Source organism: Trichechus manatus, unplaced genomic scaffold, assembly GCF_000243295.1.
Source record: "Trichechus manatus latirostris isolate Lorelei unplaced genomic scaffold, TriManLat1.0 scaffold00092, whole genome shotgun sequence".
NCBI classification, from domain to species: Eukaryota; Metazoa; Chordata; class Mammalia; order Sirenia; family Trichechidae; genus Trichechus; species Trichechus manatus.
The window spans coordinates 5,529,639-5,553,492 of NW_004444028.1; the positions used below are offsets into that span (position 1 = coordinate 5,529,639).

General features: G+C 46.2%; 1 protein-coding gene across 1 annotated transcript in view; it reads left to right on the plus strand.

The window, feature by feature from the left end:
* LIPH (lipase H) overlaps positions 1-22,521 on the plus strand; it is a 36,866-nt gene extending 14,345 nt beyond the window's left edge. Inside the window, exons 2-10 of the mRNA XM_004382258.3 lie at positions 1,358-1,725; positions 2,907-3,015; positions 8,546-8,647; positions 10,899-10,988; positions 12,324-12,491; positions 13,827-13,922; positions 15,615-15,726; positions 20,327-20,500; positions 22,278-22,521. Of these exons, the coding sequence (XP_004382315.1) occupies positions 1,358-1,725; positions 2,907-3,015; positions 8,546-8,647; positions 10,899-10,988; positions 12,324-12,491; positions 13,827-13,922; positions 15,615-15,726; positions 20,327-20,500; positions 22,278-22,365 (1,307 nt within the window). The 3' untranslated portion in view covers positions 22,366-22,521. The remainder of the gene's footprint in view (positions 1-1,357; positions 1,726-2,906; positions 3,016-8,545; positions 8,648-10,898; positions 10,989-12,323; positions 12,492-13,826; positions 13,923-15,614; positions 15,727-20,326; positions 20,501-22,277) is intronic.
* Positions 22,522-23,854: the final 1,333 nt, after the last annotated feature.

Below are 23,854 nucleotides of genomic sequence, written 5' to 3' on the forward strand. Positions count from 1 at the left end.
TTTGTTTATCTATCTGTTTATTTTGTTATGGAATCATAGATTCCTACTTTTTTCCCCAAAGGCCTATAAATCATTCCTGTCTTTAATTATTTTGGTGCTCAAATTGTCTCAAACTTGGCCAGTGGGACCCCCTTCAAGCTGTCACCCATGTCCTTGTGACATCTTTTTAAGGATTTCCTTTACCTTTTGGCATCACAAGATGTTCCAGTCTCAGCTTATGCTCCACCCCTTCTCCTTTCTTCTAAGGCTGTCCTTGTAGCCTACTCAGCAGGCTGAATGCTTGAAGGTGATGCTTTAAGAGCAAAGAAGGAGAGGGTGCAAGAACTGCCACAGTAGTCAACGGTTTCAGATGGCACAGAAAGGCTCAGGGTAGGGCACCTCACATTCTCCATAATTGTTCCAGGTGGGTGCTCTAGATAGGGAAAGAGGCTCTTGAACCATCAGACTCAACCCACTACAGTTATTTATTGAGTCTTCTGACATGTGCAGGGCACTGTGAGGGATACACAAGATAATAAGACACCATTTCAAGGAGATTATACCAAAAGGCTGGTGGTTCAAATCCACCCAGTGGCATCATGGAAGAAAGGCCTGGCAATCTGCTTCCGTAAAGATTACAGCCAAGAAAACCCAATGGAGCAGTTCTACTCTGTAACACATGGGGTCTCCATGAGTCAGAATCGACTCCACGGCAACGGGTTTTATTTTTTCTTTATCCTCTGGTAGGAGAGACACACGTGTACATAAATAACCATAATACAACCTGGAAAGAGTTTTCAGTGTGTTGTCAATGAGGTACATAAAGGGGCTTTAGGAGTTCTGTGGTCAGCAGTACTTATGGCTGGGCAGGTTGGAGAAGGCTTCGTTGATGCGATTTTTGAGTCTGAACTTGAAGGAGGGTAGGATTAGGAAGAACAGTTTCCTTGGTGAAGTAACATGTGTATGAAGCCCCAGAGGTCAGTACTTATGAGCTCTGAATCAGAAATGACTTTACAACGCCATGCAACTGGCCCAGTCCCCTGCTAGGTGCTGTGTTGTTGTTGTTAGGTGTTGAGTCGGTTCTGACTCATAGTGCTCCCAGGTACAACACGACGAGATGCTGCCCAGTCCTGCACCATCCTCACAATCATTGCTTTGTTTGAGCCCATTGTGGCAGCCACTGCATCAATCCGTCTCGTTGGGGATCTTCCTCTTTTTCACTGACCGTCTACTTTACCAAGCATGATGTCCTTCTCCAGGGACTGCAGCTAGGTGCTGGAAAGAACATCAGAGAAGTTCACCAAGTGTAGGACAACACTCTTTCCTGATAACCAGCTAAAGGTAGAACTGTCTTGATGCCATTTAATTTTTATTTCAGACACAGACGAAACATGTCTTACGTTCACCAGACTGAGCCTTCACAGTGCGGTGGTTGGTACCAGACTAAACGTGAAGCTGTTGCTCTACACAAGGAGAAACCTAACCTGTGCACAAGCCGTCAACTCCACATTTCTTGGGAACTTGAATGTGACCAAGAAAACCACCTTCATTATTCATGGATTCAGGCCAACGGGCTCCCCTCCAGTTTGGATGATGGACTTAGTAGAAAGTTTGCTCTCTGTAGAAGACATGAACGTGGTTGTCGTTGATTGGAATCGAGGAGCTACAACTCTAATATACAGCCAAGCCTCTGGAAGAACCAGAAACGTAGCAAAAATCTTGAAGGAATTTATTGACCAGATGTTGGTAAGAGAGACATTCTCTTAGATAATTCAAGGCCAAATTGAAACCAACCCATTACCTGTAGATTTAAAATCAAGAGGCATCTGCAGTGAGCAGAAGGACCATTCTGCAACATTTTCCAACTCTGGATAAGCCCTTGGGGTGGGGGGACGGGTGGAGGGAAAGACTGGAGCTAACGCCCGTAGGCATAGTCGTACAGCTTGTGAACTGCACAAGGGCATCCATCTAGGAGAGCACCATTGCCATAGCTGACTTTATAGATTTGTATATTTATTATGATAATTTTTCCAGCATATCACAGTAGAGTGTCCTGAGGAAGGGGCATCATTTTCTAACTCACATAAAAGTGTCTTATGGTTAGGGGAGGGTCTGTACAGGGGTTTATGGTTTCAACACCTAGAGTCTCCTCAGCTTTTATAACTTTTTCTTTTGCTAGAAGTGTCAAAAATTTAGTGAGCAAATAGTCCAAAAGCAAAATTGCAACACATGGTCTGATGAAAGATTTTTTGTGTGTATAATTTATGCTTTTAGAAGACTTACAAAGACCAAACCTTGACTTCTATTTCACGATGTACCTCATGAATTGTCCCAAGAGAGTCTGGCCTGGTGGCTGCTGTGGCGATGGGTGGCACGGCTTTACAGAAGTTTTCATCTAAGCCATGTCCCTGGGAAGTTGAATATTAAAATGACAGGTGACAGGCCGTCCCAGCAGCCTCCGGGCTGTGCAGTCTATTCCATTCTACCTTCTCGCTCGCTCTCCTTCTCTCTCCATGGTGACTTCATTCACGGACCAGCATGAGGAGAAGGGAGTTCATCAAAATGTACCATTGTCCCATCCCCAATTTTGGAGACTTTAAGCATGTTTCAGCTTGGTTTCTAGCAGGAGGACGAATGGAGTCACCATGGCATAAAGGTTGGAGATGGACAGACTGGGTATGAAGCCTGCTCTGCCTCCTCCCAACTGCCTGGCCTTGGACAGATGACTTAAACTTTGAGCCTCAGCTCCTCATCTGTAAAACCAGGATATTATTTACTTTGCAGGGGTGTTGTGGCATTGAAATGAGATAATGGATGCAAGGCTCGTATGAATATTTCTCCAAAGTCAGCAGCTAGGAAATTTCTCTGAATGTTGTCAATTCCTTGGTGTCTCACAATCTATAATGATGGGTCTCTTGAAATTCCAGGTAGAAGGAGCTTCTCTTGGTGACATTTACATGATTGGAGTAAGTCTAGGAGCCCACATAGCTGGGTTTGTTGGAGAATTGTTCTATGGGCAGCTGGGGAGAATTACAGGTAAGCCTCCTGTGAATGGGCATGAGGTAGCAGGCCTGGGCAGGGTGCTCACTGCTCATGATGCAGGCAATCCAAGTGCTCAGGTTCCAAGCCAGCTCTTCCAATTACATAACTTCTCTGAGCGTGTGTCCTCTTATGCAATGGAAGATCATAATAATATTGACCTTGCGTTATTATATAATATGTGCAAAAAAACCCAAAACCCATTGATGTTGAGTCGATTCTGATTCATGGCAATCCCATGGGGTACAATGTAGAACTGCTTCATAGGGTTTTCTTGGCTGTAATCTTTACAGAAGCAGATTGCCAGGCCTTTTCTTTTGCGGTGGCATTGCGTGGGTTTGAACCACTAACCTTTAGATTAGTAGTCTAGCACAAACCACTTGTGCCACCCGGGGACCTGGCACTTTGTAAATTGTATTGTTGTTGTTGTGTGCCGTCCAGTCGATTACAACTCATAGCAACCCTATAGGACAGAGTAGAACTGCCCAATAGGGTTTCCAAGGAGCGGCTGGTGGATTCAAACTGCTGACCTTTTGGTTAACAGTCTGAGCTCTTAACCACTTTGCCACCAGGGCTCCATAAATTGTCTATGTCATAGAAAAGACTGGTGATGACTTTGTTTTTCTTATAACCTGGAGAACCAGCTATTTCCCATGTGGATTTGATCTCTGTGCCCCAGGCAGATACTCTTCCTCCTTGCATTTCACACAGGTGAGCTTTAACTACATCCCTAGTTCACGTCAGTCCCCAGAAGGAGCTGGAGTCTCATGACAGGAAAATGAGACAAGAATTTTGATGGCTGGGGCTTACTCTCTGAATATCACCTTTCAAGCCAGAATGGAATGAAAACACTCAGAAACGCAGCAGCTCAGACTCCAAGACTCCCTTGCTGGGCCCCCTTGCCTGGTGTCTCAGTAACTTTCCACAAGTACCAACAAAGGGTTGAGGGAGGCTTTCTCCTTCAGAGACTCGAGGCTTCTCCCATTCATACCTTCTCCATAATCCATCCTTACACAGAGGTAGCTATTTTAAATCTTGGAGATCTGGAAGGTAGAGGTAGATGGAAGGAGGGGAGAGGTAAATGATTCAAACCAACTAGGTTTGGGCGGTAAACTCTACAGCCACAAGTCTGAATGTGCTAGTTAACTTGACAGGTAGCCCTGGGCAAGTCATTTCTCTCATTCTCTCTCTCTCTCTCTCTGTCTCTTTGTCTCTCTCTCTCTCTCTCTCTCTCACACACACACACACACACACACACACCCCTGTTGGCTAGCATCTCCTCTAGCCCTGATTCTTGAGGTCACATTGTATTTTCTTGATGGTTTTTCTCACTTTTCACTCCAAAGACCAATGCTGCCCTCATCTTCTTCTTTATCTGCTTTCCTGGGGAAGCAAAGCTCTTTTTAAGTTTAAAATTTTATTTTTGTTATTATTACATTTTAGAAACTAATGCATCCTTATATTTTTAAATTTTCTTTTTCCCTCTGGGTACAGAAGGACAGATGGCTTGAATTTGCCTGTGTTCTTTACTTGTTGGGAGTTCACCTTCTGGCAGGTAGGACTTCTAGTGGTGTACCTGAAAGCCGACCAGCTCTCTAAAAAAGGAAAAAGCTTTGATGTGTAGCTTTTGCTGATTCCTGTGGTGTAAATACTCCCACCACGGTGGATTTCAAGCTGCCAACATGACGTTACTGACCACAGAGTCTGGGGAGAAAGGATCACAGAGCACACTCCGCTCTAGTGCCGGTGCTAGTGGGCTCCAGCCCACCACTGCCTCATTTATCTACCCTCCAGTCACACACTGAGATGCTCAGAAAAACTATGGCCACAACTACTTTGAATGGGACCCTCAATGTGTCCTGGTTTCTGGCCGTGGACATTCCCCAAGCCAGCCTTCCTTCCACTCTGGGCCCACGTAGTTCTGCTCCATCGCCTGGACTCAGCCAGTGGTGCATGGCCTCAGTTTGCTGTCTCCACTGACATCTCTGTGTTCTCATCTTCTCTGAGTCCCAAGATCAAGCTCACCTGTCCCCTGGAGCTGCTTCAGGGGATAAAGCCTGTCCATTCCCCACTCACTTCCTACTTTCTGACCTGGACAGAAAATGTGAGGTGGAAATGTGGCCTGTTACCCCAGGACACAACTCTCTCCCAACTCCCAAGAGTTGGATGGTTCTGCTAATTACTTGGTATTATCTGCTAATTGGAGCCCTGGTGGCGGGGTAGTTAAGCACTCAGCTGCTAACCAAAAGGTCAGCAGTTCAAATTCATCAGCTGCTCCTTGGAAACCCTATGGGGGCAGTTCCACTCTGTCCTATAGGGTCGCTATGAGTCAGAATCGACTTGATGGCAATGGGTTTTTGGTTTTATCTGTTAATTATCTAGCCCTTAATGGCTGCTCCATGTCTTTGATTCCCTTTCTCTCTCCTGCCCTTGCTTTTCCCCTTTCTCTTCAGGCGCCTCTCCTGGTTCTTCTTCTCATACACGTCTTCAAAAAAATATGGCAGAGGATGAATGGATCCTAAAATATTTCAGTACCTACATTACTTGATAATACTTTATATTTGCTTTTCAAACTTAAGTGTGTATACAAAACCCCCCTGAGGTCCTGGTTACAATGCCGACTTGCTGAGTTGGAATCTTTGGGGCTGGGGTCTGGGAACCTATTTTTAACCAGAAGATGCAGACAGTCCCAACACCACACTTTGAGAAATGACCTTAGAGCTGTGCTGTTCAATATGGTAGCCACCAACCACATGTGGCCACTGAGCACTTGAAGGTTGGCCTGTGCAAATTGAGATATGCTGTAAGTGTGAAATACACAGTGGATTTCAAAGACTAAGTACAAAAAAAGAGTGTAAAGTATCTCAATTTTTTTATATTGATTACATGTTGAAAAGATAATATTTTGGATCTATTGGGTTAAATAAGGAGCCGTGGTGGTGCAGTGGTTAAGAGCTCAGCTGCTAACCAAAAGGTCAGCAGTTCGAATCTACCAGCCACTCCCTGGAAACCCTATGGGGCAGTTCTGCTCTGTCCTGTAGGGTCACTATGAGCTGGTACTGACTCTACAGCAATGGGTTTGGCTTTGGTTTTTGGATTAAATAAAATGTATTATTAAAATGAATTCTCACTGTTTCTTTATACTTTCTTTAAGTGGCTGCTAGAAAATGTTCACTTATGTGTGACTCGCATTACAATTCCGTTGGACAGCACTGCCTTAGAGAACTCCCGGTGACCCGGGAATAGGCCAAGAGGTCCCGGAAATAGCGTGCCAAACGTTGGATGTTATCCTATACAGACAGCCGCAGCTTTCACCAAATTCTCAAACTAGTTAATGTGGAAAAATCCCCAGGATCACTATCTAGACACTTTTCTGGTGATCTTAGAGCAAGATTCATTTATTCTGTTTCAATTCTATAATAATCTTAGAATCTTCTGGGTTCGCACTCAGGAACCCTGTTATTCTGAAGAAGGTATTCATTTTACAGATAAGGTTCAGAGAAGTAAAGCAACCTGCCCAAGGTCACACAGCTGGTTAGTGCTAGCTTTGGGGCTCCATGCCACTTGCCACATTTGTCTGACTTCCATATGCTCTGCCCATACAGAGTATATAGCTTTTTAGGGCAGTTTAAATCTCATTTTTGGCTGACATCGTAAGCTTATAATTTGCCATGGTTTATCAAATCACTCAGGCGATTGTACATCCAAGTTTGCCTGTGACACTCATGGTTTGTACCTTCTGTCCTGGTGTGATTATCACAGCACCCTGACCACTCTCAAAATTGCCCTGGTTTGGACCTTGTAACTAGTGAGCTGATACATCATCTACGGCTGTGGAGGCTGCTGTGTAAACTGGGGCTCTCATCCTTATTGTTCTTAGGCAAGAAGTGGTGCTGTCTTAGGTAAGGAGGGAGAGTCTTCCCCAGCAAATTCCTTCCAAGGTTTGAGCTTCTCATGCTGTGTTGAGACCATCCCGTGGGCTGGGGTGCCTGCGTGCTGATCCAGCTCCTCCCACGTCAGTTTCTGTTGGGAGTAGACAGAAGAGGAACAAAGGCTGGGGAGTAAAGGGAGAAAGAGATAAGCAAAGGAGACAGATAAACAAATGCCCCGAGGAAGCTAGCTCACGGCTGGCATTCTGGAAATAGATTGCTAGGCCTTTCTTCCGAGGGGCCTGTGGGTGGACTCAAACCTCCAACCTTTCTGTTAGCAGTTGAGCGCATTAACCGTTTGCACCACCCAGGGGCTCTGAAGGGAGCTTTGGGAGAAGAGACATGGAAAGGCCAGGCCAGGCCCAGGGAAGTTGCGGTGAAGATGCGACATGACACCAGGGGATGGGCGGTGTCACCTAAAAAGATAGTCGTAGGTTGAAAATGTCACATCTTCTCTCCAGGTAGGTCTCTACCAGGCACAACCTTTTTGGGCCTCTGGCTTTCATTTTTAAAATTTTTACCTTAAAATGTTTATTTTGTGGTTGCAACACAATTTTTATTTTGCTCACCTGTTTTTGCGGCTGTTTCATAGGGACGGCGAGGAACGCCCAGCTAACACTGGCCAAGGGGAAGAGATCAGCTCAGGCATTTATGGGGGGGGGTTGATTCTGCGGGACTGACACCCACTTTATTTCCCTTTTTGATGCCTGGCCTGGCCAGTGAGTCTCTCCCTTTCCAGCCCAGGTTGCCAAACTCCGTGCGTGAAACCAAGATCTCAACAGCCAGCGCTGGTTGTGTTGTCAAGCTGTGTGACACGGGTTAAAACACTTGATCTCCCTGAACCTCGGCTCACTTCTCTGTAAAATGAGGCTAATAATAGCTACTGTGCCTTCGCCACAGGCAAGGAGGAGCAGATGAGCTAGCGTAGATGAGTGAAACTGGAAACTCTAAAGCGTCAAGTTCACACAAAGAAGTTCTATAAGTAACAAGAAGACAGTATTGAGTGAGGCTTCTGGATCATTGAAAATGGGATAGAGGCAAGCATACCAGACCAAAACCCAAACCCATTGCTGTGGAGTCCATTCCGACTCACAGCGACCCTATAGGACAGTGTAGAACTGCCCCATAGGGTTTCCAAGGAGCGGCTGGTGGATTTGAACTGCTGACCTTTTGATTAGCAGCTGAGCGCTTAACCACTGTGCCTCCAGGGCTCCAAAGATAAGTATCGAGTTTGCTTTTTTTCTCTCTTATGCACCATTGGGGCTTTTTTCCCCTGAAAAGCTAGTTTATTCCCCCCACCTTCCTGCTCCCCACATGTGTGCACCCTCACTCCCCGCTGTTAAGCGCCGCATGAGGTCGGCCTCACTGCGGGGTCTGCAAGCGGCCCTTAGGGGCACTGCCAGGGCAGCCGTCTGCACCGTGGGAAATCTGCGGGGTGGTGGGAAGACAAGGTCCTGACAAAGCGGATGGGAATGTGGGCGCTCGCCCACCAGACGGCACCCTGCAACCCGGCAGCTAGCTTACGGGGAGCCATCTGGAGCCCGGCTGCAGGTGAGTCATGGCGCGGGGCTGCCAGACTGACGCTGTTTTCTTTCTAGGTCTGGACCCTGCAGGCCCTTTATACAACGGGAAGCCCCCCCAGGACAGATTAGATCCCAGTGACGCGCACTTTGTTGACATCATCCATTCTGACACTGACGGTAACATTCCTGTCCTTGTGGGTCAGTGACCCCCCCCAGACTCCCAGAGAGTCTCCCCTGGGGCGTCGTCATGTAGGGGCAGATCAGGCCTCTCCACCTTCCTTCTCTTCCTACTGGGCGGGGCTCCAAACCCCCAGAAACGCTGATGGAAGTTTTTTTAAGGCGGGCCCCCAGGATCTCTCTCTGGGTTGGGGGTATTTTTCCACCTGTTCTCACGTTTAAGGTGATCACCTGCTCTGTGAAGGGCGGGCCAATGTGCGCTCCACGCGCACAAATGTTTTCACGTGTGTACAGTCTCTCGTCTGGGGTTGGGTACACGTGGAGTTGGCGTGATGTTCGAGGATGGGTCTGCATAACCAGATGTCCGGGAGAAGAGCTGGAGCAGGACCCCAGGGAGGGCTGAGGGGACAAAGCAGCGTGAATATTTAATTGTACATCCTTTTTCGGATGCAACCGCTGAAAAACCCTTGCCCCCCCCATCATGGGCGCTCTGTGCAGTACCCAGCAAGTTTGTCTCGGAGGAAGCTTTTCCTTGCGAAACAGCTGCATGCTTACAATGGAGACGATGGACTATTATTACATTACTTAACAGCAGCAACACAAGACCATTTTAACGCTTGAGGGAGTAAAGCAGTTTATTTTTTATCCTTGGTGAGAAAGTGAAATTTGAGAAGAAGAGTATAAACTTGCAATCAGCCCGTTGTAGTCAGTTGCTGGCGAGTTGGCTCCGACTGATGGGGATCTTACGCCTAACAGAGTGAAGCATGCCCAGTCCCGTGCCATCTCCCTGATCCTTGATATGTCTGAGAGCACTGTGGGGGCTATGACGTTAATTCATATTTTCAGTGCCCGTCAACCTGAGGGGCTCATCTGCAGCACTCTACTGGACAATGTGCTGTTGTGGTCTGTAAGACGGGGACTCCAGTCCCAGGTTTTACTCTTTCTAATGGTGCCTGTTAGTTTTTTCACACCTCTGACCTCAGTATCTTCATCTGTAAGTTTCTACATCTGAATTTACTAATGGCTACTTTGCAGATGTGAAAATCAGAAGAAAGGTCCATAAAGCACCTAGTATCATGCCCTCAGACATGCGTAGGTTCTCAATATGTCACAGCTGTTATTACCAGGGAGCCCTGGTGGCACAGAGCTTAAAGAGCTTAGGTGCTAATCAAATTCCAATCCACCAGTGGCTCCGTGGAAACCCTGTGGGGCAGTATAGGGTTACTATGAGTCAGAATCAACTTGAAGGCAATGGGTTATCATTACCATGGTCAGTATAGACACACATACATTTTTATGTGTGTCTATAAATAATCTTTTCTAATCAAGCATTTTACTGGTTATTTTGGCATTACATCGTTAAAGAAAATAAACCAAAACCAAACCCGTTGCATGGAGTCCATTCCGACTCATAGCGACCCTACAGGACGGAGTAGAACTGCCCCATAGGGTTTCCAAGGAGCGGCTGGTGGATTTGAACTGCTGACTTTTGGTTAGCAGCCAAACTCTTTACCGCTGCGCCACCAGGGCTCCATTACAGCAAATAAAGAGCTATTAAATATACCCACGCTTCTCTAAAGGTCTGTTTTCTAGAAGTGTTTCCAATCATTTTCATCATGGATCCCAAATTTTAAAGATTTTACCTATTAAGTAATTTGCATTTAAATAAAAATTCATTTTTTCCCCATTTCTTATTCAGTAAAGACTTACACAAATGTAATGAGAAGTTGAGGAAGAATTCCAGCCAAATATGAAGAAACATGTCATTTTTTCAGCCTTGCAGTGAATGAAAGCAGACCTGGTGGCACAGTGCCTAAGCGCTCAGTTGCTAACCGGGCAGGTTTGAGCCCACCAGCTACTCCGCGGGAGAAAGACGTGGCCGTCTGCTTCCATGAAGATTACAGCCTTGGAAACCCTATGGGGCGGTTCTACTCTGTCCTTGAGGGTCACTATGAGTTGGAATTGACTCGACGGCCATGGGTTTGGTTTGGGGTTTAGCGATGAATGAGTGACCAAACTTCCTTTTAAGTCTTCGGAAATATTCAAAGTAAATTCCATGATCGCCTTCCTGGCCTCCTAGTTAGAAATCATTGCTTCATAGCTACCAGGCAGTGCGACTTTGGGCAAGACATTTAAATAGGTACCACGGGAACAATAATAATACAATCCCTGCCCACATCCTGCAGGCGAATGGGCCGTGAGCGATGCAACAGTACAAGGCCGTGTAAAAGCATGATCTGTTCTCTTTTAGCGCTGGGCTACAGGGAACCACTAGGGAACATAGACTTCTACCCAAATGGAGGGTTGGATCAGCCTGGCTGTCCCAAAACAATATTGGCAGGTAAGCACAGACACTTCAAGTTTTGTAACATTGCTGTTGTTAGGGGCTGTCAAGTCGGTTCCGACTCATAGCGACCCCGTGGACAACAGGACAAAACCCTGCCCGGTCCTGAACCATCCTCACAATCGTTGCTATGCTTGAACCCATCGTTTCAGCCTCTGTGTCAATCCATCTCATTGCCTCTCTTTTGCTGTTCTTGTCATTTAGAGTTCTGCCACCTTAGCAAATGAAGGTCCCGAAAACTTGACTCCATCCACGTCATTAAGTTAGACTCTATACTTTGAGGAGGCAGCTCTTCCCCAGTCGTATTTTGAGTGCCTTCCCGTCTGAGGGGCTCATCTTCCAGCACTATATCAGACAGTTTTTTTAGAAGTAGATCACCAGGTCCTTCTTCCTAATCTGTCTTAGTCTGGAAGCTCTGCTGAAACCTGTCCACCGTGGGTGACCCTGCTGGTATTCGAAATACTGGTGCCATGGCTTCCAGCATTACGGCAACACACAAGTCCTCACAATACGATACACTGACAGACGAGTGATCTGTTTAAAAAAAGGCATACTTTAAAAATCTGATATTATTCTACATGGAGTAGTTCTTTTTTTAATAAAAAACAAAATTTCCTGAGATGGTAGAGGCGCTATAAATATAAAATATAAATAAAAATTATAAATCAAGTGTATATCTTTTTAAAACCCTAACTATATAAACCAAACACTGGCTGGTAACGAAAGCTCCGCTGACGGCTAGACCAGCAGCCCAGGCCTTTAATGAGGCACAGGAATTCTTGCTACAACCTTAACCGGATTTAATCTTTTCTCCTGCCACTTGCCAGCATGAATCCTTAAAACCCCGTAAACCAAACCCATCATCACTGAGTGGATTCCAACTCATAGCGACCCTATGGGACAGAGTAGAACTGCCCCTAGAGATTTTCTGAGGCTGTAATCTTTGCAGAGAGGAGCCTGGCTTCCGTAAAGATTACAGCCTTGGAAACCCTGTGCGGCAGTTCTACTTTGTCCTGTAAGGTCACTATGAGTTGGAATCGACTGGACAGCAATTTTTTTTTTTTTTTAAATCTTTACAGAAGCAGACTGCCATATCTTTCTCCCGCGGAGCGCTGGTGGGTTCAAACCGCTGACCTTCGGGTTAGCAGCCGAGCGCTTAACTACTGCACCACCAGGGCGCCTCATGAATCCTTAGCTATGGAATCGAGAACGTTGAAGCTGTTAGCCCTTGAAGCGGCGGCTGGCATTTAGTAGGCATATGATAAATTGTGTCTATGGATAAAAAAGTGATGTCATATTAAAAGCTCTAATTGTGCATCTTTTATGCCCAAGGACTGCACTATTTTAAATGTGACCACCAGAGGTCTGTGTACCTGTACCTTGCCTCTCTGACAGAGAACTGTAACGTCACCACGTACCCCTGTGACTCCTACCGTGATTACAGGAACGGCAAGTGTGCCAGCTGCGGCACACCACCCCAGGAGGCCTGTCCCATCATGGGTAAGCCCAAGCAGAAATGTCCCCTCTCTTCAACCAAGATCTAATTTGTGGTGGGAATCTCAGTACTATTTTACTATCTAAAACTCGGCCTGAAAATTTTATCTTTTAGAAAATCTATTTAGTCAACTTTTTTCTGGTCAACTTGTTCTGTGAACTCCTCTGGAGTCTCCCAATAATTGTTAAGAAGCAATCTGTATAGGTGTCCATCCAGAAAGTAGGGTAACCTCCATACACACTCTATTGTAATACCAAAAAGAAGGTTCCAGAAAATTTTCCAAGCTGAGCCAAGGCACCCTGTACAGCCTTCTCCCATGGGGGCAGGAATACCCTCTCCAAGTACACCGTCTCTCTGCTGTGGGTCCACAGTGAACACAGTGACCCTCTTGCCCAATGGGCCTTGCAGCATTCCCTTCAGCAAGGCATGACTGCAAATACCCGCTTTCCACACTCCGGCCCTTGCATGCGTGTACGGGGTGGGAGGTAGGTAACAGAGACTGTGGAGGCTGCTTGGATGGTTGCTAAGGGTCAGCACAAATATTCTAGGTGGTGAGGACTTTGAAACTAGATGGTCATGAGAATGTTCCAATAGTTTCCAAAAGGAAAAACTCAAGTTAACATCAGGCCATGCTATGGGCAAGTGGTTCTCGACCCTGATTGCACAACAGAATTATCTAGGGAGCATTCAAAAAATACTGATGCCTGGGCCTCACCTCAGATTATAAAGTCAGACCTGAAGGCCATTCCCTAGGGGTGGGGATGGAGAAGAGGGAGCGGCCCCACTGGACTGCACTCAACCTCATTTCCTGCAGGCATGGACGTGAAGGAGGACATTTACCTGCTTGGTGACAGAGTCACATGGCAAGTCCAGGTTTTGTGCAATGTAGGCACCCAGTTGTAGCTCTTCAGGAAAGCACATCACTTTGCAAGAGTGGTGCTGAATCTGTTTTAATTTACAAACTGAATGTATTGCCAAAAAATATCAGTGCTATTTTTAGTCCACACCAATGTGTGCCATCCCCCACCCCCACCCCCAGCAGCTAAGAGCCAGTGCTGGGTGATGTAATGTCAGTGGAAGGGAGAAAACGCCATTGCAGGGGCCTATGGCAAGCACCAGTCCTCAGGGGTAGGGTGAGCCAGCAAGAGGACGGGTGCTGGGGAGACACCTGCCCTGGTGGCTCTGTGGGTCTTCCCCATGGGGGGACTGTGAGGGAGGTGAGGGCCAATTGCCTCCATGGTGGTGGTTGCGTTTAAACTCACTGTTCTTGCTGCCTCCCCAGCTGCTTTTACATTTACAGAACACATGTTAACGCTATACTTTTCCAACTTGTTTTATAGGCTATTACGCTGATAATTGGAAAGACTATTTAAAAGAGAAAGACCCTCCTATGACTAAAGCGTTTTTTGACACAGCAGAGGAGAATCCATTCTGCAGTGAGTGAGGAACATGCTTGCTTGCTTTTGCACAATGCCTTTACTCCGGGGATGGCTGAGTTTCGGCTTCCTGGCTACTTCTCGGCAAATAAGGGCCGTGGTGAAGCATGGTCAAATCCTGACTTTACCACATAATAGCTTGGTCAAGTCATTTGACCTCTCTGAGTCTCAATGTCCTAACTGGTACAGTGAGGATAATAATGCCTATCTCCTGGATTGTAAGACGTAAAATCTCAGTAGATCATACTTGTTAGCTTCCCTGGATGGCCACCATAATCACAAAGTTCTTCAAGCAAATTGCTTGATCCTCAAGAGACCTGAGATAGAGGCCAGGAAAAATGGATCTATGGATTGGTTCCGGCTCCAGAGCAACCATGGTGACCTTCTACAGACATTGAGAGGTTGGGTATGCCCAACGAGGTAAATGGGTGCAGCAGATGATTAGATACCCTGGGAAGCCGCTAAGAATTTGCCCGGGCAGATGTATGTCTTGCAATCTGGTCTCTTTTTTCATTTTTCTTGGGAGCAACTCTCATGGAGGAGGTTGCAAGTTACTGGCGTTCTTTCCTCCTTTGGAGCCACGTGTGACAGCTCAGAATTTTGCCATCACCTGGTCTACATGGGGCAAGCCTCTGAGCACTAACAGACCATGAAATGGCAACCACACCTGGGCTGGCCTAATTCCTTCATGGAATTGTCATCTCCCTGGGACTCTCCCCTTCCCCGAAAGTCTGGCCAAGAGTTTGGGTATATGACTACCATGATGGGATCCTCACCTTCCCCAAACATCCTTGACCTTAGGGAGCAAAGAGCAGGGAGGAAGAACAGCTCTCTGGATGCATCATGTGCTCTCGTTTATTCAACAGCAATTTACTGGGTGTCCGCAAGGTGTTAGTGCTGGGATTATGGAAAGGAATGATCACTTCTTCCTAGTGACTGTTGTGGTACATTTTAGTTTTATCTTTTTTTTTTTTAAACCCCAGAAGACATTATTTGGGCAATATTTGCATGGCTGTACCGAAACATTTACCACTGTTTTGATGATCATTCTTGCATTTTGTAAATATAGTAAAATGTGCTGAGTAGGGATGGGGGAAGCCCAGAGCATGAACAGAACTCCAAGAAGAGAGACCTGTCTTAGTGTGAGGGTCAGGGAGGGCCTTCTGGAGGAAGCGACGTGAAACTGAAACCTGAAGGATGAGCTGGCAGAGGGCGCAGAGCAAGAGTGTTCCAGGCAGGGAGGGAGGCCCAAGAGCAAGGGAGAGCTTGGCAGTGCAGAAGTTCAGATGGCCTCCCATGACTTGGGAGAGACGAGGGAGGCCAGGAGGAGACTGGAGGCTCTTGTTGGCCATGGAGAACCTCCCCGTGGCCACCTAGTTGATTTATTCCAGAATAGGCAGGGATTGAAGTGAACCAGCATACCCAGCAGTAGGCCATGAACCTCAGTTAATAATGTGGAAACACTGATTCAACGGTGATGCCGAAACATGGCAACTGGATACCATTGAACTGCTGTCACTCATGCCACCTTTATGGAAGAGAAACCAAGGGAGTTAGAAAATCCTGCCCTGGATCTCTGTGCGGAAACTGGAGAGGAAGAGAAGAGGCTTGATTGTTAGGGATCCTGCTGCCTGCTTCCAGGGAGCAGTTGGGACCCCCCCTCTCTCACTGTGTTCTCTCCCTGTTTTGCAGTATATCATTATTTCGTGGACATTATAACTTGGAACAAGAATGTAAGAAGAGGGTCTATTACAATTAAATTGAGAGACAGAGATGGAAATACTACAGAATCCAAAATCGATCAGTAAGTTGGGTTGGGGTAGTTTGCAGTTTGCCATTTTCCTTGTTGCTCAGCAAAACTAAATCCCAGATATATCTGTTATTAAAATATTTAGATCTGTACTACAAAAGATATGAGGGTACACATTGCTTAGTTCTTTTCCCTGGCTCTTGATCTCCCAGGCTCTTTAAAAATGGAATTGCTTCTATGGTTTTCTTTCCTTATCTTCCCTTCCCTCCCGCTTTCCCCTCTTTCTGTCTCCCTCCTTTCCTCTTTCCCTCTCTTCCTTTCTTGCTTTATTTAAATTATGAAAGTTATCCACGCTTGTTGCAAAGGATTTAAACAATCACACACACATAGGTTGGAGGTTCGAGAAGAAAGGCCTGGTGATCTACTTTTGAAAAACCACCCTTTGAAAACCCGATGGAGCACAGTTCTACTCAGACACACAGGGCGTTGTCATGGGTCAGAATCAACTCGATGTCAACCAACAACAGCGACAATGTAAACGATGCACATCCTTATCGTCGTCACGTTTGCAAGGGTCACCACCAATGGGAGAAACGCGGAAGAAAGGAGACAGTTGTTCTGTTAAATGATAAGATTACGGGTATTTTTCTCTTTTTTGCAAGGTAAACTTAACATTTTAGTATTATCTTTGTAATCTAAGACAAGGGAAATTCTATTGGAGCCTGTAACCTAGTTTACCCAACCTCTCCAGACTACGGGCGCAGATGGCGTCGCGTTCGAGGTTACGATCTGCTGGTAACTCTTTTCCCACCTTTTTACTTTCATTCTCCCTGTATCCACATTTTTATTAACTATGTTCTTTAAAACCTTTTTAAAATTGAGATATAATTCACATACGATAAAATTCTACTCTGTCCTATAGGGTTGCTATAGGGTTGCTCTGAGTCAGAATCAACTCGACAGCAATGTGTTTTTTAAAGCGTACAATTCAGTGATTTTTAGTATATTCACAAGATGGCACGATCATTATTGTTGTGTGCCATCAAGTCAATTCCGACTCATAGCGGCCCTATAGGACAATTAAACTGCCCCATAGGGTTTCCTAGGCTGTAATCTTCATTGGAGCAGGTCGCCAGGTCTTTCTCCCATGGAGGTGCTGGGTGGGTTTGAACTGCCAACCATCTACTTAGCAGCTGAGCGCTTAACTACTGTGCTACCAGGGCTCCTTTCGCACAATCATTACCACTATCTAATTCCAGAACATTTTTATCGCCTCCCAAAAAGAAACCCCATATCCATTACTAGTAATTCCCCATTCCTCCCTCTTCCTACTCCAGGCACTAATTGCCCTTGACTCAATTCTGACTCATAGCAGCCCTACAGGACAGAGTAGAACAGCCCCATAGGGTTTCCTAGGCTGTAATCTTTAAGGGAGCAGATCGCAGGGTCTTTTCGCCTGGGGAGCGGCTGGCGAATTTGAACCCTGGACCTTTCCATTAGCTGCCGAGCACTTTAACCACTGTATCACCAGGGCTCCTTATTTCCACTCTAGTCTTTACTATTTCCTTTCTTCTGCTTGCTGTGCGTGAGTTTGCTCTTCTTTTCCTTCTTCTTAAGGTGGAAGATTAGGTTCTTGATTTGAGATCTTTCTTTTTGCACATCGGCATTTACAGCTATGGATTTCCCTCTAAGTACTGCTTTATCTGCATTCCATAAAGTTTGGTATGTTGATTTTCTCCTTTTCATTAATCTCAGAGAATTTTCTAATTTCTCTTGTGAGTTCTTTTTTGACGCCCTGAGCGTTTAGGATTGTGCTGTTTAATTCCCGTGTTTGTGAACTTCCCAAATTTACTTCTGTTACTGATTTCATTTCATTGTCATGCATTTTCTAAAAAACACTTGTCTGAGAGGTTTTGCTCCGGTAGTTTTGATTGACTGTTAACTCAGACAGCCGACCAGGAGGCTTCAGGCTGAATGTGTGAACCTCATCACACAGTTCTCTATTTGAAACTGCAGCATCAGGATGATATCCTGCTCTTATTCTGGAAGACTTTGTAGGAAGTCAAGCTGCTGTGGCCACATATTAATGATTTTCCCCTTCCTAGAACACGAGTGGAGCCTTGGTGGTGCAGTGGTTAAGAGCTCGGCTGCTAACCAAAAAGGTCAGCAGTTGGAATCCACCAGGTACTCCTTGGAAACTCTTTGGGGCCGTTCTACTCTGTCTTAAGGCGCAACTCAACGGCAACGGGTTTTTTGTTTTTGTTTTTTTTTTAGAACAGGAGTACTCAGAGGTGGACTTTGTTTTATTTTCTTTTTCCTTTTATGGCTCATTATTGTTTTGGTAAGGAGCCCTGGTGGCACAGTGGTTAAGTGCTCGGCTGCTAAAGGAAAGGTCAGTTGGAACCCACCAGCCACGCCGCAGGGAGAAAGATGTGGCCGTCTGCTTCTGTAGAGATCACAGCCTTGGAAACTCTATGGGGCAGTCCTACCCTGTCCTATAGGGTCTGTGCGGGTCTGGAGCCAGTCCACGGACACGGGTTATTGTTTTGGTCTGAGCCCTGATGTTCTCCCATCTCCGTCTAGGTTACCTGAAACCCCGCAGTGAGACACTTGGGCAAGTGCTGGCCGGGCACACTACTTGAGTGCTGTGGTCACGGTCACATTTCTTACACTCATGCACATATTTGTACCGTCTCTAACAACTCTGGCAGCCCTGGTGCCACTGTGGCTAAGAGCTTGGCTGCAAACCAAAAGGTCAGCAGTTCAAATCCACCAGCCACTCCTTGGAAACCCTATGGGGCAGTTCTCTGTCCTATAGGGTCGCTATGAGTCGGAATGGACTCAACTGCAAAGGGTTTGGGTTTTTTTTCTTTTTTGGTTTTAACAATTGTGAGTATTTGGTTTTGTAACTTCATCGTTTTGCATTTCCCTATGTTTCTCCTGGCTGTTGGCCATCCGCGCCCCATCAGGGTGCTTGGAAGTGCAGGAAGCAACTGCCTAACCCCTTGCCCGTAGAGCAGGTGTGCCCCTGGTTTGCGGGCCACGGCTTCGCAGGGAAGGTCACCAGGAGGGGCTGCATCCCTAGCTCCCTCCGCCTGGCCCAAGCCCCCTGCTCCCAGTCCTCACCATTGGCACCCTGTGCCGCCCTGCAGCTACAGCGCCTGCACTGCAGGGACCTGGGAGCCACTCAGGGGCTGTGCCCCAGGGCTCTCAGCGCATGCCCCTGAAATGCGTACCTTCTCCCCTTTCTTTTCTTTTGGATCCTAGGATCAATTCCACCTTTCCTGCCCTAAGTCCTGGGGATCAGCGGTTCTCCAGGGAGCTGGGGTTCCTTTCGAAGAAGGGTATTTAGAAACCCAAATCTGGGTATGTTTCAGATTCATTTTACTGGTTGTATTTCTGCACTCCCCAGGATTCTATTGGGGCTGGGGTGACAGAAACCTCCTCATACCCACCCTCACCCCAAACGAAGGATTCATTTCTAGAGCAAGCCTGCTGTTTGGCACCCAGGGAGGATCTTCAGTCTCCCACGGCTCACTCCCCCAGCAACCCAAAAAGACACGAGTCACCTCACCTCCCCAGTGGATACACCTTAGGCTCAATTTGGGTTTCCAACTGTAGAAAACATCTCCACACACTTGGAAAAAAGCACTGGAGCCTGGGAGTTAGCTATTTGAAGGTTCAGCATGAAAGAGGCAGGCCTGAAAAAAATATCTGTCTAGGCACAGCTTCTCAATATCTAGTTTTGCTCAAAAGATAGTAAGTACATTTATCCCTGATCTGTGTTCAGTGTACAGAAAACATGCATATGTGTACAGCAATGTGGTTGCATGGAAAGGCCAAAAATTTGAACTTAGCCAGAACTGGGTTGGAATCCTTGAGCTGCTGTATATAAGCCCTGTGGTCTGAGTGAGCTAATCTCTGTGAGCGCTGGTTTCCTTCCCTGTAAAAACAAACAGAAAACCAAACCCGTTGCTGTCGAGTCAATTCTGACTCATAGCGACCCTATAGGACAGAGTAGAACTGCCCCATAGGGTTTCCAAGGAGCAGCTGGTGGATTCAAACTGCCGACCTTTTGATTAGCAGCCATAGCTCTTAACCACTGCACCAGCAGGGCTCCTTCTCTTTAAAGTGAGGATAACAATACCCTGGCAGAATTTCGCAGCAGATCGGAGCTGTGTCAAGAGACTGGCATACAACAGCAGTCAGTAGCAGCCTACCTCCTAATGCCATAGCATTCTATCATCGGCAGGGACAGCAGGCTCACTTACGCAGTCCTGTGGATCCAGCGGTCTTTGCCCATGAGAGTCGGCTAGGGGAGGCAAGGGTCAGGTGCCTGCCTGCTTTCAGTCGAGTTGATTCCTACTCATGGCAACCCCATGTGTGTCAGAGTAGAACTGTGCTCCATAGAGTTTCTTTCCAATGGCTGATTTTTTTTTTTTTTTTTTGGAAATACATTGCCAGGCCTTTCTTTCAATGTGTCTCTGGGTGGACTCAAACCTCCAACCTTTTGGTTAGCAGCCAAGAGCACTAACCATGTGTGCCACCCAGAGGTTCCCTGGCTACCTGCTTGCCAGTGATTTACAGATTGTAAAACTGTTTGTTATCATTATCAAATCTATAGCTACTTTTAAATATTGTTTCTTCCTTCCAGTCAACCTGCAACATTTCAGAAATATCACCAAGTGAGTCTGCTTGCAAGATTTAATCAAGATCTGGATACAGTGGCAGCCATTTCTTTGGTGTTTTCTACAGGAACTGTCACAGGCCCGAAGTACAAGCTCAGGATTCTTCGAGTGAAGTTAAGGTCGCTTGCCCATCCAGAGCGGTGAGCAGTCGGCAGGACTCGACATGCCCTTGTTTTCCAAAGAGTTGTTGGGTTTTTTCCAATCTGTTTAGTGTGATGTTTTAACAGGATTCCATCAGTCATGAGAAGGGAAGAAGAGGGCTTTCCCAAAACAGGCTTGATAAAAACCAATAGTCGAGTAATCCCAGAAAGTTATACTGGTATATGCTAAAAGAGAAATGGCCCAGAAGGCCGAGAAAATAATGTCGTTAGATGCTTAGCATTATAACCCTAACCACCTACGCTGCTTGCAAGTTGAAAAATCCTTGAAAATTTTCAAAAAATAGAAAAGAAAGTCTCATTTAGTTTGATAAACTGATAAAACAGAGACTAGTATAAAAACCCAACCAAACCCATTGCTGTCGAGTTGATTCAACTCATAGTGACCCTACAGGACAGAGTAGAACTGCCCCATAGGGTTTCCAAGGAGTGGCTGGTGGATTTGAACTGCTGACCTTCTGGTTAGCAGCCGAGCTCTTAACCACTGTGCCACCAGGGCTCCTAGTATAAAAAAGGTACAGAAAAATTGGTATATTTTTTCCATTGATACAGTATAAAAGTACTGTATCAATGTTCAATTTCTTAAATTTGATAATTATGCTGAGAATATCCTTGCTCTTAAGAAATACACACTGAAGTATGATGTGGTAAGCAACTACCCCCACTTCTCACTTACTGACGTGGTTCGGTTCCAGAGACCAGGATGGTACGCGAAAATGGGCATTAAGCAAAAACGAAGGATGACCACGTCAGATCACAAAATGGAGGATGACTACATCATTGCATAACTGCCAAGTTACATCATTATGTAACTGCCAAACCACTGAGAATCGTGGCCCATCCAAGTTGGCACCTAACCTTAACCATCACAGCCAGTGTTATTCTTGCCTCACACCTCGGTGTTTGTTACTGCCAGACGGACGTTGTTAATGTGCAAACTAGTCGGATAGTTTTTTTACTATTGTCGTAAACGTGAAATGTCCGAAAAGAGACTTAACAAGTGAGGAGCAGGCGTATTCTCAAATGGTTCCAAAAAAATATACAACAATATGTTTGTGTATGTGTGTGTGTGTGTGTGTGTGTGTGTGTGTGTGTGTGTAGGAAGAGAGAGATTGGGGGGGAAGAAGGGAGGGAGGGAGGAAAGAAGGAAGGAAGGGAAAGAATGATTTTTTTAAATACCGCGCTGTGTTGGTATGTATGTTTGGTGACAAATGGCACTGCAGCACACAGTCCTGGCACCTGATCTATGGACAGAGATAGGGAGTGATGTTCGCGGTTAATACTTTATGTTTATGGATTCTTTCTTCTCGGTTCAGGTACCCTAACCCATTATAATAACTTTCTTCAAGACAATAGTCATTACATCTTCAAACCGTGGGACTTGACTTTTTAAATACTTTTTTCCTGATTATCAAAGGAATACATGTTCATTTTATAAAATCTTGAAAGTACACAAAGTGTCAAGAAGCAGAAAATTATCACCTATAGTGTCATTATTCGGAGGCGAACTCTTAGTTTTGTTTTTCGTTTTCTAATTTTCCATTTTTTTAACTTAGCTGAAGTTCACTTAGTTGTGAGGTAAATAAAATTTTTCATCCTGATTTTTGTTGTTGTTTTGCTCACATCATAAGCATTTTCCTATATCGTTAGAAATAATGGCTAAATAATTTCTTTTTTAGGGATACAATGTAATGTATTTTTCTAGAATATGGTATTTTTGTTATCTCACTGACAAGGATATTTTGTCTTCTTTTCACAGGCCCCAGTTGTGCCGCTATGACCTTGTACTGACGGAAAACATTGAAACAGTCTTCCAGCCTATCCTCTGCCCAAAGTTGCGAATGTAATGCTGTGGAAACACTTGGCACCGGTAACATCAAGAAAGCTACAATGACAGGCTTTTTCAAAGCTGCGCTTCACCTTTTTTGCCAGGAACAAAAAATACGGAAAGGCCAGAATTTTTTTCAGTAGTGTCCTACGGATGTCACAATGCAAAATGTCAAACGACCTGGTGATCATAAAATCTCCCTGGGACAGGGACATCTAACGAGGGCAGTCAGAAATAGCCAGCTCCCGACGGCACGCTGCTTGGTTTGGCTGCCTCCCGCGGCCTCGTTTGTTCCGACTCGTCGACTCCTCTGCCTGTCACAAGGACAGTTCTGCCCGTCGCTGCGGGCAGGAGTCTTACAGGGAAGGACTGGCCGGAGACCACACTTCGGACTTGACTCCACAATCCCTGCGCCACATTCCTCCAGGTCCCCCCCGTGGAGGGGAGTAGGAGCTGCTGACCTACCTCACAGGGCCGCTGGGTGGGCTTGGGAGGCAAGGTCACAAAGGCTTCTTTGAAGTCCCCTAGGGGCCACATCCCTGAGACGTTTGATAAATGTGAATATGCTTTTATTTATTTTGGTGAGGCTTTTCTCATATGCAATAAGGGGGCTTCTCAGCACCGGCTTCTCTCTTGGGCTGTTCACTGGGAGGGCAGGAAGACCATGCCCCTGGCTTCCTTGGAGGAGGTGGGGACAGAGGACAGCAAAGGAAGCAGCTGCAGAGACCGGGGAGTAAGTGGAGGGAGGAAAGAGGGCAGATGAAGCAGAGAGGCAGCCTCGCAGCGTGGGGACAGGGATGGAATGAGGGGCAGGGGAGAAAAAGCAGAGCCTGTTTTTCAGTTACGGTGGAGAAGGGACCGCTTTACAGGTAATCCTTACAAGCGATCCTAAAAATACGTTTATTTTTCCTTGTTATCAATGCAATCCATGATTATTGAAGGAAATATGCAATCCATGATTGTGGAAGGACATTTAGAGAATGCACAGACGCAAAATGAAAAAATACCATCTCGCATCCCACCTCTTGGAAATAATTGTTAACCTGTTGGAAAGCTGCAACTAAGCAATTTGTCCTGTTAACATGTGAGTTCAAAGGGTAAACCTGTTTGCTCTTGGTGCATCTGAGGCCTCCACTTCAAGAAATTCTCAGGCTTCCCTGGAAGGAGGTGTGAGCCGTGAATCAGGAATGACAATAGCAGTCAAGCCAAGAAGACTCCCACAGAGGCCAGAACCCAAGGGAGCACCCTGGGGCCAGATGCCCAGTGTGGGCAGAGCCAGTGCGGTGGGCACGACTCACCCCCAGCGTGGCCACTGCAGGAAGATTCCTGAGTGCCACAGGCCCGGCAACCTCCTCCTTCAGGGACTGCTCTTCACTGCCTTCCGTGAGAACAGCCCTTGTATCGCATAGATTGAATAAATCTGCGAATACATGCCTGCGTGGCACACCCACTTACGGATTTACATCTGTATTAGGTACAGGCTGTGTTTCACTGAAGTGAAGGATGTT